The sequence below is a fragment of the Aspergillus viridinutans genome, assembly GCF_018404265.1.
Source record: "Aspergillus viridinutans IFM 47045 DNA, scaffold_10, whole genome shotgun sequence".
Classification (NCBI taxonomy): Eukaryota; Fungi; Ascomycota; class Eurotiomycetes; order Eurotiales; family Aspergillaceae; genus Aspergillus; species Aspergillus viridinutans.
Genome location: NW_025091226.1, coordinates 335,623 through 352,404, shown reverse-complemented (window position 1 = coordinate 352,404; position 16,782 = coordinate 335,623). Strand labels below are relative to the sequence as shown.

At 52.5% G+C, this 16,782-nt stretch overlaps 7 protein-coding genes across 7 annotated transcripts; 5 read left to right on the top strand and 2 right to left on the bottom strand.

Annotated features, from left to right (window-relative positions):
• Positions 1-3,284: 3,284 nt before the first annotated feature.
• On the top strand, positions 3,285-5,461 carry Aspvir_001827 (putative G1/S-specific cyclin Pcl5; the record flags this gene model as incomplete). Its single annotated transcript, XM_043273434.1, has 2 exons — positions 3,285-3,720; positions 3,786-5,461. 2 exons carry the CDS (start codon positions 3,285-3,287, stop codon positions 5,459-5,461), a joined length of 2,112 nt encoding a protein of 703 aa, XP_043129369.1.
• Positions 5,462-7,419: 1,958 nt separating this feature from the next.
• Positions 7,420-8,133, top strand: Aspvir_001826 (uncharacterized protein; the record flags this gene model as incomplete). The annotated part of the gene is made up of 3 exons (XM_043273433.1): positions 7,420-7,542; positions 7,654-7,771; positions 7,832-8,133. 3 exons carry the CDS (start codon positions 7,420-7,422, stop codon positions 8,131-8,133), a joined length of 543 nt encoding a protein of 180 aa, XP_043129368.1.
• Positions 8,134-9,178: 1,045 nt separating this feature from the next.
• Aspvir_001825 (uncharacterized protein) lies at positions 9,179-10,069 on the top strand (the record flags this gene model as incomplete). The annotated part of the gene is made up of 1 exon (XM_043273432.1): positions 9,179-10,069. The coding sequence occupies one exon, from the start codon at positions 9,179-9,181 to the stop codon at positions 10,067-10,069; it is 891 nt and encodes a 296-aa protein (XP_043129367.1).
• An 844-nt stretch (positions 10,070-10,913) lies between these two features.
• On the top strand, positions 10,914-12,663 carry Aspvir_001824 (nucleobase cation symporter-1 family protein; the record flags this gene model as incomplete). The annotated part of the gene is made up of 3 exons (XM_043273431.1): positions 10,914-11,049; positions 11,103-11,737; positions 11,788-12,663. The coding sequence occupies 3 exons, from the start codon at positions 10,914-10,916 to the stop codon at positions 12,661-12,663; spliced, it is 1,647 nt and encodes a 548-aa protein (XP_043129366.1).
• Positions 12,664-12,969: 306 nt separating this feature from the next.
• Positions 12,970-14,121, bottom strand: Aspvir_001823 (IPI1/TEX10 family protein; the record flags this gene model as incomplete). Its single annotated transcript, XM_043273430.1, has 3 exons — positions 12,970-13,880; positions 13,953-14,025; positions 14,074-14,121. The coding sequence occupies 3 exons, from the start codon at positions 14,119-14,121 to the stop codon at positions 12,970-12,972; spliced, it is 1,032 nt and encodes a 343-aa protein (XP_043129365.1).
• Positions 14,122-14,923: 802 nt separating this feature from the next.
• Positions 14,924-15,981, top strand: Aspvir_001822 (hemolysin-III family protein; the record flags this gene model as incomplete). The annotated part of the gene is made up of 3 exons (XM_043273429.1): positions 14,924-15,478; positions 15,543-15,770; positions 15,826-15,981. The coding sequence occupies 3 exons, from the start codon at positions 14,924-14,926 to the stop codon at positions 15,979-15,981; spliced, it is 939 nt and encodes a 312-aa protein (XP_043129364.1).
• Positions 15,982-16,038: 57 nt separating this feature from the next.
• On the bottom strand, positions 16,039-16,684 carry Aspvir_001821 (uncharacterized protein; the record flags this gene model as incomplete). Its single annotated transcript, XM_043273428.1, has 4 exons — positions 16,039-16,094; positions 16,152-16,334; positions 16,400-16,516; positions 16,558-16,684. 4 exons carry the CDS (start codon positions 16,682-16,684, stop codon positions 16,039-16,041), a joined length of 483 nt encoding a protein of 160 aa, XP_043129363.1.
• Between the last annotated feature and the right edge of the window lie 98 nt (positions 16,685-16,782).

The following is a 16,782-nucleotide window of genomic DNA, read 5'->3' as shown; positions in this document are numbered from 1 at the left end:
TGTTTTCGGAAGGGGCGCTAATCCGTACTAGGAATAGGGTGTGGACTTGGTGGCGAAGACGACGATGACGGTATGAGTCATGACGCAGCGGACTGAGGCACAGCGCTTGACCTCTGACTATTTTGAGCTTTGCTAGAGGTGGGCTGATGCTACTATTATTGTTGAATCTCTATCACTATTATGCTCAGCCTTGCGCAGCATGACATATTTGGTAAGTATTGATATGGATCTAAGACTGGAGGATCGCGCGGAGGAATAGCCTGATGGGTACAGTATCTACTCTGTTTTTGGATCTGCATGATCGGGTGCTGAATCTTTAGCCCACATTTCCGTTATTCATAAATTTTAATGTGTTGTGTCAGTTGTTGTGGGACAACAGCCTCTTGCACTACTCATGTACCCCCCCTGTGACTTATCCACTCTTTATTGCTCACCTTGCAATAGTCGAGTAATCGAACATAGAATGAATGAAAACAATAGGCAGAGATGAGCTGCCTATTTTGAAACAGACAATATTGTGGTTGTCAGCTCAGGTGATCCTTAAGCGCGACAAGGTGATAATATTTGTTACTCATGATGGTGGAGAGGAGGATTCTTGTGCACCAGTGGTGGTTTTCTGCTGCCTAGAGTATCTTATCCATGATGGTTCCACAAGTACAGTTGTCATATTATCTCCCTGCTGCATATTACTATGTTGTCTATCAAATCCAACAAGCAGTCAATATTGCATCTGGACGAGTAGGGAGGTAGAAGTGCTCATGATCATCGTGGCTCAAGATGAAGGCAGACAAAGAAGTATCATCTCTTGCCTGCTGCCTCGAAACATTTTTCCTCCGAGGAGAGGTTCTTCATGGAGTCAAGCGCACCAGCTCAAACCATGGATGCAGGATGTGTCACTGCCTTTGGGAGCAGCGCCAGATCCTGACCAAAATTTAAAAGTGGCGTGGGCTGGGAGCAAATACAGCCCGGGTGGTTGGTTGGCTGACCACCAAGAACTCTGGGTCCGTTGTGAAGGTGCGGCAGAATCAAACCGGATAGGAAATCTTATTACCCTCACTCTCAGTCCGTACTCGCCAGCCATCGGGGGGCCCCGGTCATGCATTTTGTGGCACACCAGGTTTAGTTAGCAGCGAGGTTTATCCCATGGTGGCCTATAGCGATGATTCATTTCGCCCTCATGTTGCATGGTTAGAAACGTGGAGGAACTTATTCGAATCCTGTCATTTACCTAGCCGATATCGCGAATTCATCATATCCTGACGACACTCTTGCCAGCAAACGTACTCCATAGACTAGTGCTAGTTGCAATCGTAATCATAATAATAATAATGTTCATTATAATGATCATAAGGATAGTCATTATAGGTCCACTGTAAAAAGTAGATATACTCCTACTGAGCAGGTATCCAGAATATCGTCTATCACTGCTAAGTTTAATAGATTGTGATAATAATTATAATTTCAACCGATCAAGGCTGTTGAGAATCAATAATTTGTATCTATTTATGTGATTTAAGAGAGGTATACAAGCTGAACGCTACCTTGTAGAAGCTCCAAGTGAACTTGATGGTGTTGCATGGTAACTGGTTAGTATCTAGGTAGAATCCTAGAGTATTCAAGTATAGAACATTAGACTATCAATCAAAATATACCAGAGCATAGTTGAATATTTGAAAGGAGAGTCGTCGAGTATCTCCTATTCTCCGTAACGGTGGACCAAAGGCTACAGAGCATCCCCTATCTCGGAAGCTGGCTGAGGAGTCATACACACATCCGCATCCGTCCAGCCCAGGCCCGATCGCGCCCTGATTACCTTAACAACTGTCAAGTCGCCCGCTTCCTGTCTATCTACTGACTACTCTCTCGCAAGACGGAGTGAAGACGTCTCTTCCTCTTCCTCTTTCTGTTGGAGTACTGCTGTTCCGCTCCTTTTGATATAATCTTCTGTTACTCATCTCTTTATTGCCTGTATCAGTACTATCTACTTACTCTCCGCTCATTTCGTTTTTCGCCTTCGTTGGCAAAAAAAAGCGTGGTCCCTGCATCCGCTCTTTGACTCCCTCCACCCTTCGAATTCCGCCACCTGAGTGTCTTGCCACAGGTACAGAACGGACGTGAGTAACCAAAATCTTCTGATTCCTTTTTCGCCATTCAACGTTATTTCCCCCATCTTCCCTCCAATATCTTTTCTTGTTCCACGGGCTCTTTTCAAAGACAAAGACTTGTACTGGAAGTCGCCGCATTTCTCTCTTTTCACCTGATTCATCTTTTCCCTTGCACTCGCCGCCCCCCAGGTTAGTTAGTCACTGCTCTGCCTACCCTTAGTATTTGCTCCGCCCTCCACAAGAATAGGTAGTCATCAGGCAGCGTTTCCTCGGTTCCCGCCTGCTGGGTTTTTACTTCTTGGGAGGAAGGAGTCATACTTCGGATCGCACCATTTCTAAATTCAGAAATAAAGAGGTCCTCTCTTGACTTATGATCGGTTGCTGACTGTTCTTTGTCGCCTCAGCCTAGTCGAGCCTCACGACTCATCCCGCCGAACCCTCCGTCCTTTTTAGCCACCCGATAAACAGCTGACTGCCTGGACAAGCATCAGTCCTCCACTGGTACTGCCTGCTTGTTGGTCAGTCCGCCGTTCTATCGGCACCTTCATATAGCCTCTTTCATATCCTTTTGATGATCAAGATGTACCCTGTTTACTCGATCTCTTCTGTTCCGATCGCCAGCTTTGCAGAATCCTCAGCCCCAGATCTTCAAGCCTCCGTCAACTCTGTTATGTTTGTTTAAACAACAGACCTATACAGTATCTATCACTCTTGAAATAAGCTTAAGTCGGTATATCGCGACCTACGCATACTTCTCAAACGTGATCTTCTCGGCTTTTGATCTACTACGGACTCTACAAACGGTGATCGGACTCGTGGACGTTGAACACCCTCCATCTATCCTGCTACAATTACACCTTGACCTCTTCCGACTCCTAATATCTTCGACGTCCATACCTACTTTGAATCCCTAACCTCCTCTCCTCCCTCGTCGCCACCTTTTTCTTGACAAGCTGGCGATCTCTCACAACTAAGGCACGCCGTCGCCTGTGAAAAAAAGACGGTATTTGTCCTACTGGTACCTCGTTAACGGTTATTTGCGCAACGGTTTTTTGACAATATCACGGTTCAAAATCGCCCATCCCTTATTTATAATATTCGGTTCCGAGGATCGTATAACCAAAACCGAGACTACTTCTGATTTCGGATAGTGGTGTACGGTTTTTGACTATCCCGAATATGACAGGGATGGACGTCTTGGGTTTGAGGGACTCAAACCCGAGCATTCAATACAAAGCGCCCTATGCGCATCCTTATGCTTCGTCGATCTCCTCCTCGGCGTCTTCCTCATCTTCTTCCGTCTTTTCCTTGGATTGTGTATCCAACCAGAGTTCCATCTCGTCGACTTCTACGAACCCGGTGGACGTAATCTGGGAAAATGAAGGCGAATACCAGGTGGCTGGAAGAATCTTGACCTCTGCGACTAGCTCGCGTGGCGGTGTGAGGGGTGTGTTGCCCAAAGCTACCGATGCGGCGGTCGCGCCTGAGCTGCGGAGGCATCCTCGGCGCACCAACAGCTGCATGGCTCAGTCCAGCGGCGTCAGTTGTGCCCGACCTCCACCGTGCCTCTTGCGACAGTCGGATCGGAAGGTCAACTTTGTTGACAATCTCGTTGGTGAGTGAATGTTTCCTGTTCCTGATTTCCATCTTTTCTAAAGCTAAATGCTCTCGCCCACGAAGACACCGCCTCGCAGATTGTGGAGATAATCTGGCCCTTGTCAGCGGTTGCATCTCGCAGCGACTCTGCTACAGGCTGCAAAGGTGTTCTGCCCCTTCGCACTTTCATCCAGGAGACTCTCCGTCGGTCGCGCACCAGCTACAGCACTCTGCAGGTTGCCCTGTATTATTTGATCAAGATCAAGGAGCACGTGCCTCGCTACGATTCGGAACAGGAACAACAACCCCGGAGCAAACCGGTCTGCCGCGCCATGCAATGTGGCCGTCGCATGTTCCTTGCCGCTTTGATCCTTGCGTCAAAGTACCTTCAGGATCGCAACTACTCTGCCCGTGCTTGGAGCAAGATCTCCGGCTTGAATACAGCGGAAATCAATCAGAACGAGTTGATGGTTCTTGAAGCGATTGGTTGGAGACTTCACGTTACCGAAGCCACCTTTCAGCGTTGGACGGACATCGTCCTGAAGTACACCCCGGGAGCTGGTGGGGCTTTTACTGGGGAAGGCCACTGCTGGCGAACGGTCATCCCCAAGCTCACCCCTGAACTGGACACAGTGGACGTAGAGCCTTCCACATCCTCTAGTATGGTAGGATTCGAATCGGGCCTTGTATCGGACTCACCTTCTCCTCGTTCCCCGTCGACGGGTGAGCACCCCAGCCCGCCATCCATCTACAATCAGGGATCGGCGTATCAGCGGTACTCGCCCATGTCTACTGGAGCATCGTCTCTTCCCTCCATGCCACGACCACCTATGCTACCAACGCCTCAGTTGACGCCTCAGACGGTCATCGCTACCACTCCTGCTGCGAGTGCTAGCGCCTTCTGTGCCCGCCGGGCTTCCATCTGCGCTGCTATGTCACAAGTGCAAAATGTGTGCATGGCGCGGTCGACTCTCGATCAGCGCCCGTCGCTGGCGTTTTGCCAAAAGGCTAACACGTTTGATGGATACCCGACCGTGGTTCGCAGGTCGTCTCTGGCCCGCTCGACGTCTTCGGCGTCATCCCCTGATTCGATGATTTCCGATGTGTCGACACTGTCATCATCGAGTATGTCATCTTGCTCTTCCGTGTCTGCGCCTGTCTCCTCCATCCTGGGCAATTGCGCCTCCGCCAAGCCTCGCTTGGCTGTGAAGGCAACGCTCCGATGCACCAGCAACTCACTCAAGGAAGGTCGGAAGGCCTTGGCCATCGCGTCTCCTATCGACGAGGGCCCGCTTGGTGACATCTACAGCTCGCCTGAGACCTACTTGGGCGCAGTTGGCCAGGTCCCAGATTTATCCAATATCTCGCTGGGCACTCCTGTTGATCATGAGGCAGCTCAAAGCCTTTGTGAATTGTCGGGGGCTACTTCCCGCCCTGCGCAGACGGTCGAGCAAGGAACGACGGCTCAGCGACAATGCCGGAAACGTGGCCGCACAGGCTCCGAGGACCTTCTGTGGCAGAACCATGTCCGCCACCTGATGAACCTCAATGCGCGGAGCGAGGGCAAGGCTTCGGATCGTTCCATGGGCGATACGCTTTCTGATCCGAAACATCCTCAGTCTCTCTCCGCTGCTCAACTCAGTCTCCTGGCTGTTAGCGCTCCTTTGTCTGGACCAGCTGGCATGAAGCGTGCTTGCTGTGGCAGTGAAGCGAGGAAGATTGCGCTCAACCCCAGCGTGCGATCGGAGTACTTGGGCTAGCTTTGTTGGTGAAACATTCAGCCCTCAGGCTCTTTTCTCTTTTCTCTTTTTCTTTTCTGTAGAAAGGAAAAGTGGCTTTTTTAGCGTATGGTCTAGTCCAACCTATCTCTCTTTTATTTCATATATGATCTCGTCGATCGAGTGACGTTCTTTTCAGGCTTCTCCGATGGCGCAGAGGTGAACAACGCAGGCAACTGGTGGGAAAAAGTTCTTTCATGCAGCGAACTTTTTATCTCGAGTTTTTCTTTCTGCGTCTGGAGAAAACGATCTCCGGGTTGTCATGTGTATATACCCTGCTGTTGTTGGGAGTTTGAGACGGTTGTCTGCGTTGAACTCTACGTCTTCGACCTGTTGTTTACAGTGGCGCTGTTACCAGCAGATCTACTGATGTACGATGTATGCCAGGGTGGGTTCTTGTCCCTGTGAGCTACCGCTTAGTCCATCTTTTTATCATCTATTTCTACATTTCTCTGCATCTATTGTCGGTCTTATTACACGAACGGAGTGTGGCGGGCTAGGAAGGGTCTTGTCATGGTTTATCTTTATCTTTTTGTCTCCGCTTTCTTTTATTTTGTTGGATGGAGCAGCGGTTGGGAACGGTCCATCTTCCTGGCAAGGCAAGGAATGCATATCTATCTATCCTAGGTCACAGCTTTGTCCTACTGGCTCACCCAGAGTTCTTGCAAGTTCCCTATGTTTGTTAGCCGTCAGCACCATCCAGTGATGCACTCGACGCACCCAGGATAGCCAATCACAATGTAATCACCTAAGTACCCTTATAATTCTTGGCTGACTTGTGGCATGATCCGATCTCTTCCGCGAGAGGCAGCTGCCTGGTCTCGGAAGATTCAAAGACCAGCAGTTCCTGGCGCCACTCAGTGACTCACCGCATCTTGAAGCTAGCTGACATGTTGAATTTCGGATTTGAGGCTTCACTGGTGAGTCAATCCAGGGTTGCAGCCTGAGGCAGCCTCGGGTGAAACCGGAAGGCCGGAAAAATACTTGGCCACCTCTACAACTGGGCATCGAGCTACGCAGTACGGCCAAGAGTTGATGCTTTTGAAGAGTACAGAAAGAGCAAATTAGGCATAAAATGAAAATAGAGGCATATATAAGAGTAAAATATACAACAGCTGCGATTCACTGGTTCACCTATTCAACCTGGCGCCAAAAGCCACTGGCCTCAACATTTCTCCTACAAACTCCTTCAAGCACGTCAGGCATCAGGCACGGACATGGCTGGACCAGCGGTCGCGTTAGCCGTAGTCTCACCACCAGATAGATAGATAGTTGGCGAGCACTGAGCTTGAGTCACCTGGGCCGCCGAACCCAATCCCATTACGGCCTACAATAGTGCTGTCCCGGAAGACTCCGTCGTCGGACCCGAAGGCGTTGGATGTTGGTAGTTGCAGGACGGGGACGATAGTCTACACAAAGTTTAGATGATAAGCATGTGAAACATTAATTGGATATCTTGAACATACCTCACTTTGTTGCAGTGTCGGCATACCATTCCGGTTTCTGATGAGGAGCCCAACAGTTCCCGGAGACGCGAGCTCCTGTTAACTTTGTCCATTTGACAATAAATCGAGGATGTACCCGGTATATGAAATGGATAGGCTGTTCTGTCATGCGGCACTGACCGAACGGAGGAGTACGAGAAGTGCCACGGCCAACCACTGGGCTTTAGCAGTAATCCTTCACTCGCTTTCCTTCATTATACTTGGCTTTCGCAACCCATACGTGTTTGCCCCCATTGGGGACCGGGTAGTAAAGTGCGGACGTGATGTGTCATCCCTCTTTGGAGGTAATAAGAAAGTTTGTGAAAGGGATCTTTCCTGCCGTCGGCCGCGCTCCATCGAGTTGTCCAGGTCCATCTCGGATTCGTGTTAGGGGCGGGGGGGTGGTGGGGGGGGGGCACAAAACGAATGAGCGCTCTTATTTGTGCTCCATCTTCAATGGAAGTCCTTCGGCAGTCTGTCCTCCACGTGGAAGCCCGCTTCAAGAGCAACAGTGACGGCATCATTGTTCGCACAGATTTGGTACTGCGCTTCCTGTACTTCTCACGGCTTGTGGGGTGGGTATATGATTGCAGGTGTCGGAGATCATCACTGAGGCGTGCCTCCCTGTTGTAGAGTAATCCAGAAGCGGACGTCCTGGTCCAGCTTCGATTTCTGTTCGAGGTCGTCTAGATCTTTGACTCGCAGCCGACTGGCTCGCTGGCCAAGCATACGTCGGAGACAATCCTCCGCATGGTTGCCATCCGACTCTTCCGCAGACTCATTCATGTCTTCCGTATCCGGTGGGCGAGTTTGCGCGGCCAAGCAGGGGTTTGAGCAGGTCATGAAACTGGGCGGCCAACTGCGGCAGCGCCTCGACGAGATTGTTACACTCGATTCACCTTGAGATGGAATGTTCCTGGAACAACGTCCACGCCTTCAGTGGGTCCCGCTGGCCGAGGCAGTGAACCCGCCGACAGCTTGAAAGAGCGTATTAAGGTTGAGAGGGGGCTCCAGCAGGACGACACGACTGCACTGGCTGTGCAGATTAAGCCCGTGGGCTCCACACTGGTACGAAGTCAGGAAGACTGGAGACTCCGACCTCTAGCACCACAGTTGGCCATTTTCGAGAACGGCCCGCTGGTGGACGCTTTGGACCCCGCCCATGGTTGAGTCCCTGACAGTGTCTTCTCAAAGTTTAGGGGAATGCACATTCCATACCGTCACAACCTGCGCCAAGTCCACGGTACTGAGTTCAATCTCCCCTTTTCTGGCGCGGCGGTCGAAGGGTAATTCCGTCGAATGGAATTACAAGAGGGACGCCAGATATGCGAATCGGGTGCTGGGCTGTCGCCAGTCTCTTGGTCACCTCGATTTTAGAGCTTCGCAGATGACGAGGTCCCCTAGGGAGGAGCGGTCAGCCTCCGGAGAAAAGGTTCCCTTGCTGTGGTCGATCGAACGTGATCCGACCGCATGGAACCCATGAACGCCATTGCGCCGCCCTCTTCTACAAAACTAGCTCGGGGTTATTAGAGGGGACGGGTATAGGAAGTAATCGAAGGATTGAACTTACCTGTCTCCTTCGCTGGACCGGGAACATAATGTCAGTCCGTTGACGTCTGAAGGGAGCTTGAATTCGATACTAGCAGACTTGCCAGCTAAGGTGTGCCTCGACTGGGAAAGGGATGTGAAAGAAGGTCATACGAAGGAGATAACAAAAAGAGAGTAGGTCTTACTGTGAATGGCGACCTTCACTATAGTACTTTACTAGAGTAATAGATCAGTGAATCTGAAGAGATATACTTCAGTGGTGGACTGGTGGTGAATATCTGGCTACTCTTATGCATAATTGGACATATACTGGATCATGTTTCCTGCTAGACCATCTAAACTAGAGAATAGTAGGACTGTAGGACTGTAGACCTGATATTAAGCCTTTCTAGTTTCTATACAGCCGAGGTTGACTGTGAGCCTAGCTGCCTGAGGACTAGCCCCATCAGATAAGATTAGATGGCTGGTGGCCCGTTGCTCCTCCTTCCCCTCACGCGCCTTCAGCTCTTGGTCATCTGCACAAAGCCGTGTGTTAGTGATACCAACAGGCCATTAAAAGGGGCTACCTCTTCTCTTCTACAGAGTATTTTCATCCATATGTCCGCAGACAGACTACGTTCATAGCATCTCGCCAGCGAGCCAGTCTTTCAAGTTCTCTCTCGAAAACATGGGTCGTGCCACCCTTTTCTCCGCACTTGCTCTTCTTGTTGGTCATGTTCTGCAAGCGACCGCTATCCCATCCACTCTTCCGCAAGCCGATACTCTCAATCAGGTGGTTTTTAGCGACCCATATCAAGACCAATCTGTTTCATCGATAGCGACGGAAGACAATGTCCAACACAGCGATGCCATCCACATCGGCAACCCCGAGAATATGCGAGCACCATCCTGGTTCACCTCGACCCTCATGGCCCGTCGCCTCCTAGCCCTCTCAACAACGGGCACCGTCTCGACCATCTTCCCCGACCCGCTCCCCGGCAACTCCCACGCGCCCGCCTCCGTGGCCGGTCTCCCCATCAGCCTCCCAGAGTACATTGCCGACTGCGACGAATACCTCCCCGCAGACGTCAGCAACGGCGGCGACGGCAACCCGACCTTTCTCGCCCTCCGCGTCTCAACAACCTTCCGCAACACCGCCGCCGGCTCAAATATCAGCCTCGCAATCGACTGGTGGGACCACTTGAACCAGACCCAGCCCGTCGCGCCCGGGTTCCCCCCTAGCGAAGCAGGTCTCCCGCGCGTCACGCTGATTGGGTACGTGGAGCCGTTTGATACACCTGTGCGGGGGGATACGGAGGCAGCGCTGGAGGAGTGCTATCTGCGCGCGCATCCGGATGCGAGTGTCTGGTTGCCAGGGAAGCCTGGGGCGCCGCATTCGAGCTACTGGGCGAAGATGGTAGTGGAGCAGGTGTATTGGATAGGCGGGTTTGGGGGCTTGCAGCAGATTGGGTGGATGAATGCTACTGAGTGGAAGGGGATCCGGCGTGTGGGGAGTCTGCCTGGTGTTGGGGATGGAAGGGGATGGGAGGATGTGAGACTTCCTGGGGAGAAGGAGTAATCCGTGATCTCTACGTGTTTCAATATGCCGTCATGAAGCGGCCAGAACTGGTGTACAAGAATAGTAAGATTGACGATTAAGATGAACGATCTACACTGTTAACAACACTAGTATCAGGTCAATGGTTGGCCACTATACTGAAGTGTCCATAGTATCCTATTTCATTAGCATTGGGCAATTTGATCCTTTGAATCCTGGCCACTATTTGGTGGATTAGTCTGGCGCGAAGTACATCAGTTAAATGATCCCCTCATTGTCTTTCCAGAAACTTTCTTCGAAGGACTTGTCCTCTTCTAACTGAGGCAAGGACAATCTAATGATGACGCCAATTATCCACCATGAGGGACGCGAAGTGATCTGCACGAATCGCCACACTGGGTTTCCTTTAAGGACCAGACAGGATTCTTATCAGACTTTTAATGGCGTTGCAGTGAAGGAGAATTTCGCCAATGAGACGGTAAATTGATAAGTCGACGGTGCGCTTGGCCTGCAGGGATTCAGCTGGCTTATCAGCATGGCGAGCTGGCTTATCTTGAGGGTGTCAGTCATGGTTTTGATAATTAGGATACATATATAGGTAAGTTCTTCTCTTCAAAAGCCTGGGAAAAAGTGGATTGATGACATTGGCCTTGTTTACTTGATAGACACCACACGATATTTCTCTACTGTGTATGGATGGTGACGCAGAGTACTTTCGACGTTGCATCACCCCTCCCTTGATAAGCCATCTGCATGCAAACATAATTGCTTTTTCTCTTCTTGAATTCTTCATTATTGACCTGTGCTCCGCATGATCTCTCGTTGAACATTTTCTAGTCTTACAGTGATACTCCATCGTCCCACGATGATATTCACGCGACCCCGTCTCCGCGTCGCCCAGCCCAAGTCGGCTTTCGCAGAGGGAAATGCCCGCTGGACCAACCTCGATCTTGATCCTGTCCCTCTTCACCGTCGAAAATGGGGGCCATTGAGTTTTGTTGGTGAGATTCAATAGCTTCATTTTTTGGGTCTTGGATACTGACTCTGAACATAGCGTACTGGATCTCCGACGCTTTCAACGCCGCAACATGGCAGTTCGCTAGTAGCATCATCGCTGTCGGGCTGAGCTGGCGTGAGTCGCTCGCCATCGTGGCCATCTCCTTCTTCATCATCTCCTTCGTCATTGCCGCCAATGGTGCCGTCGGGGCTATCTACCACATCCCGTTTCCCGTCATCGCCCGCGCGAGCTGGGGCTTCTGGGGCTCCTACGTCGCCATCATCTCTCGCGTGATTCTGGCGATCTTCTGGTTTGCGGTACAGAATGTCAACGGGGGCAATGCCGTGCGGTGCATGATCGGCGCCATCTGGCCGAGTTTCCTGACGTTGAAGAATGACATCCCCGAGGACGAGGGCATCACGACCACCGGGATGGTGGGATACCTAATCTTTTTTATTGTGCAATTTCCGTTCCTGTGCATTCACCCGAATAAGGTCCGGTGGCTGTTTGTCGCCAAATCCATCATCGTGCCCATTGCGTGGCTGGCGATTCTCATCTGGGCGTTCGTGGCCGAGGGCGGCGGAGCGATCTTGGACCAGAAGCCCACGGTTTCCGGGTCCAAGTATAGCTGGCTGTTCCTGGCGAATATGACGTCTGTACTGGGGAACTATGCCACGCTCAGTGTGAATCAGGTATGTGATGCATCCCAGAGGTAACGGTGATATGCTAACACCGACACAAGTCCGACTTCTCTCGATACTCCCGCGTCAGCCCCAGATGGCAGCTCCTCTACATCCCCATGCTCCCCATCGTCTTCACCTTCATCTCCTTCATCGGCATCGCCGCCTCCTCCGCCGGCCAGTCGCGCTACGGCGGCGATATCCCCTGGGACCCGATCGTGCTGATCAGCCACTGGACCAGCCGCGCCTGCCGCTTCTTCGCCGCCTTCTCCTTCGCCCTCGCCTCCCTGGGCGTCAACATCTCCGCCAACTCCATCTCCGCCGCCAACGACCTGACCGCGCTCGCACCGCAGTACATCAACCTGCGCCGCGGGCAGATCATCTGCGCGATCCTCTCGTGGTGTCTCGTCCCCTGGAAGATCCTCGCGTCCGCGGGGAGCTTCCTGAACTTCATGTCCGCGTACGCCATCTTCCTCGGCCCCGTCGGCGCAATCATGCTCTGGGACTTTTGGCTCGTCAAGCGGCGGAAGTACGATACCCTGGCGCTGTATCAGCCCTCGAACCCGACGTATCGGTATTCCGCGTGGGGAATGAACTGGCGCGCCCTCGCCGCGTTCCTGGTTGGCGTGGCGCCGAATCTACCGGGTTTGATCGCGTCTGTGAACAGTACCATTCATGTCGGGGTTGGGATCCATCCGTACCAGTTTGGGTGGCTGTTGGGGTTTGTGGGTACGAGTATCGTCTATGTGGGTCTGTCGCTTTGGTTCCCGGCGCGGGAGACCTTGATTGAGCGGGCCGTGCTGGCGGATGAGATTTACGATAGCAGGGGGACGGTGGAGGGGGTTGATGCGGGTTCAGAGGAGGTTTTGGGGGAGGGCGGGGGTCGGGAAGAGAAGATGCTCGGTGTGAAGGACGGGATATTAGAGAAACGAATCTGATGTAGTCCATTCGCTTGTCTATGTAGAAACAGGACTGATATGATATGTTCCTTGATCTTGATCTTCAGCCGCTGTAGGTCATCGAAAGAGTAGTGTTGTATCGTATCCGCCTGCGTGCACTGTTCCGAGGCGTCTTTGACCTGGAGACACAGGCCCAGTCTGATAGTCATTCCTATTGATGACTGTACTGTCCATCGGGTTTGAAAGTGATAATCGGATAGATCGTCGGTGTCGAGGAATTTCCGACCCTGCTTGATGAGCGAGATGCATAGATGTATCGGCAAGCTTATAGCGCCCCGGCAAGTTTCACGGCCCCGGCCCATACGCAATCGCCTCCTTAAGCACCTTACTCACCCCCGCCGAAGCCCGTCCCACCTCCCCGCCCTCACTGCGCGCACCCTCCAAACCGCGCTGCACAGCCCCCAGAAACCGATTCTCAAACACCCGGTACCGATCCTCGCGCGTCTCGTACATCTCGCCCTCCTCATCGCGAGGCTGCCCGAACAGATTCAAATGCACAAATGGCGCCGTCGCCTGCGGAACCATATGCTGCGCCGCATGACACAGCGGGAAGTCCCACCCTGACACCTCGTTGGGTGTATCGGAAGAATAACCCATGCCGTCGTCAGGCCGCCCGATCCCCGCCTGCAGGAACACCGCCAGCGCGCCCAGCACCTTAACCATCGGCTGGCCCTTGGCGCCCGACTTGCCGAACGAAGCCCGACTCCCCGACCACTTGGACGACTCCTCCGTGTGCCAGCCGAGCACAGACAGAAAACAGTTCAGCGTCTTGATCCACCCCCCGGCGCAGGAGACAACTTCCGCGCCTGCGACGTCCACCAGCCAGGAGAGCACCTCGACGGCGGAGACGCGGATGTCGGCTGCGAGGTGGGTCATGCCTGCGCGGATGTAGGGCAGGAGCTGGGGGACGTGGTCCTGGATGTCGTGGGTGGGGAGCGCGCGCAGGAGCCTGAGCAGCTGTGTGCGGACGCTGGAGCTTGCGTCTAGAATCAGGGGGAGGAGGGTGGGGAGGAGGACGCTTACGGGCTGGGGGAGGGGGGAGTCTACTGGCCTTGAGACGAAGGAGGTGGTCAGGTGCGCGAGCGAGTCGCGGCGCTGGGTGTCGGATTTGGAAGAAAGCAGGGAGACATGGTGGGTGAATTGGGCGTCTGATGATGGGGCGGTGATGTGAAGGGATTGTTGGTTGAGGGTGATGGCTGCGATGGGATGTTAGCATTTGCACCTCCGTCTCGATGTGCATGTGCATGTGCCAGAGTCAGGCTGCGTACTTTTTGCGCGGAAACTTGTGTCGGTGAAGTTTTCAGGCTTTGCCTTGGTTTTGCCGACTTTCAGTTTCGTTTTCTGGGATGCGTTAGTGATGCTCTGGTGCAGGCTGATGGCATGACTTACCTGGAAATCCTTCTTCTTTTCCTTCTTCCTTTTCGTGCTGGAGCCCATGGTGACAGAACCCCGGAATATAGACTTTGGGTGCTAAGATATGAATGCTTTGATGGGGAGATGTTCCAGAATCAAGGCCGAGATACTCAATTTTACTCGCCGCTTTGAACCACGCACATGGTCTCGATTTGGGGCTTCCTATGCGACGAGTATCCTTTCCGAGCGTAGAATGATACCAAGTCTTGTTTCAGAGAATTTATATGGTGATGGGGACGTCAGAGCCAATGAACATTTGGGGATATCTTCATTCCCAATCTGATTTTTTGATGAAGAGTCACGTGGGAGCACGTGAGTCTAGCCTGAGGCAGCATTTCACGTCGCGGAAAAAGGCAGACAGAACAATAGCCAATAATATGCGCTAAGTAAAAGCCATACTCTGTATACTGTCATATAATGTCGCCTGAAGATCCAGAAACACTGAGATCATGATTCGACAGCTCGTAGACTTTGTGCTACCAGCCAAGCACTGGGCGTGGAACTCGCATGCGGCAGGCCATTCTTTCCCCTGAATAGCCTTGTTGGCCTGTCATTTCTCTCCAATCAGAGTTTGGACATTGCAGTGGTTGCTTTGCTTGTTTTCTTTGTGATCTCCCAATCATAATTGGCGGCATAACCTCATGGTTCTCTGTATTGGGAGAAGTGGAGGAATGAGGATGCGAGGAGATGATCATTCTTATTATTTTTACCATCAGGCTTTAAGCCATTATTTTTACTCATATATCAATACTCGATCCTTTCTCAGCATGACCTATGTTGTCAGTATGTCCCCTGACAGCTTCTTCCAGGGACAAACAACAGCAAGATGGTCTTCAATGGGCTCCTCCGCTTCCGGATCATCCGCTCCAAACAGATCAAGGAGATCGCACTGAGCGGAGGACATGATGAATCGCAATTTGTCAAGAAACAAACCCTCCTCACCATCAAACAGCTTCCACCATGGTGCGACCCCAACCCGTTCATCCTTTCAGGATACCGTCCCGAGAGCCGATCCTACTATAGCTGCCTCGCCAGTTGGCTCTACTGCCACAACGAAACGGGAAACATCTACTCGCATCTGATACCGGGCATCCTGTTGCTTTCGTCCCAGGGCATCCTGTACGAGTACATCCGCACAAAGCATGAGAACCTCTCCAACTTCGACTGGTCTATCGTCTCGCTGCAGCTTCTCACGGCTTCAATTTGCCTCCTGACATCGACGACGTACCACACCCTGCTGAGCCACTCCGCAGCCGTCGCGCACCGTTGGCTTCAGCTCGACTATATCGGGATTATCGCGCTCATTCTGGGCGACTTCATCAGCGGACTGCATTTCGGGTTCTATTGTAACCCGCGGCTGAAATACTTTTACTGGTCGCTTGTCAGTGCCCTGCCCATATTATAAGCGCAGTTGCGAACTCAACGCTGATATGCGATGCCTGCAGATCCTGGCCTTCAGTTCCGCAACCGCAGTGGCCCTCCTCAGTCCGCGATTCAGGGGCCCCGAGTGGCGCTCGTTCCGCCTGGGCAGCTTCATCTGCACCGGTCTCTCGGCGTTTGCGCCAATCGGCCATGCGTGCGTGCTTTGGGGCGTGTCGTATCTCTGGAAGATAGGCGTGCAGTATTACCTGCTCGAAGGACTGTTTCTGATCATCGGCTGCTACTTTTGGGATGTAGGTTTCTCTGGCTTGTCTGTATCCAGAAGGGAAGGTTGCTGACACAATGCAGAGGAGAGTTCCTGAGAGCCTGTACCCGGGGTCCTTCGATCTCTGGGGCCACTCGCATACGATATGGCATGTCTTTGTGACCTTGTCCATTGGGGCTCATGTCATGGGACTGCTGCATGCCCTGGAGTACAGCTATCGCCAGGCACAGTGTCGGTGATTTCCTCTTTCACAATACTCTTAAAGCGAGAATGACATTGCGTACTGCGTACTTCTATCAAACTCCCATATCCGCATCACCCAGACAGCCGTAATCAAACCCGACCATCTCAACTAGCCCCTACGCCCATTAGCAACCCAACCTCACCTCCCAAACGGAAGGGAACATACCCCGCGACCCACCCCCCAGCGCCTTCGCAACAGCCTCCTGCGCAGCCTGCAACACCCCCTTCCCCTCTTCCTCCTTCTCCCGATCCCGCCGTCTATCTCCCCCTCCAACAGAAGCCTCCCACTCCCCAGCCCGCATCCCCGTCGGCGTATCCGACAACAGCCTCGTCGTGCTCTTGTTATCGCCTGCCTCCCGTCAACGTCAATCCGACTGAGCCAGCTGCGAACCCAGGCATGGGGAGAGTACAAACCCGGCTGCATCGCCTCGGCGATTTTCTCCGCGACACTGCTGGCCGATTCCTGGGTGTGGTCGGCGTAGGACTGGGATGGGTTGTGCAGGGTGGGTGTGATGGGGTCGGTGGCTTCTTCTGTTCGTGTCATTTGGTGTTAGATCTGCCTGAAGGCATACCGGGTAGGGTGGGGACTGTTACCCTCGTAGGAAGAGCGATTGTCGCCCTGGTGTTGGTATTGGTTTTGGTATTTGTCAATGGGTGTGTGTTTTCGGGGTGGGGAGGACGTACTGCCATTCCGGACATGGTGAGTAGATTTGTTTATGCGATGAATTGAGATTTGGCTTGGATGATCTTGATGCTTGTGCTTTGCTTGATACCTAGGTGAGCATGCTATATATGAT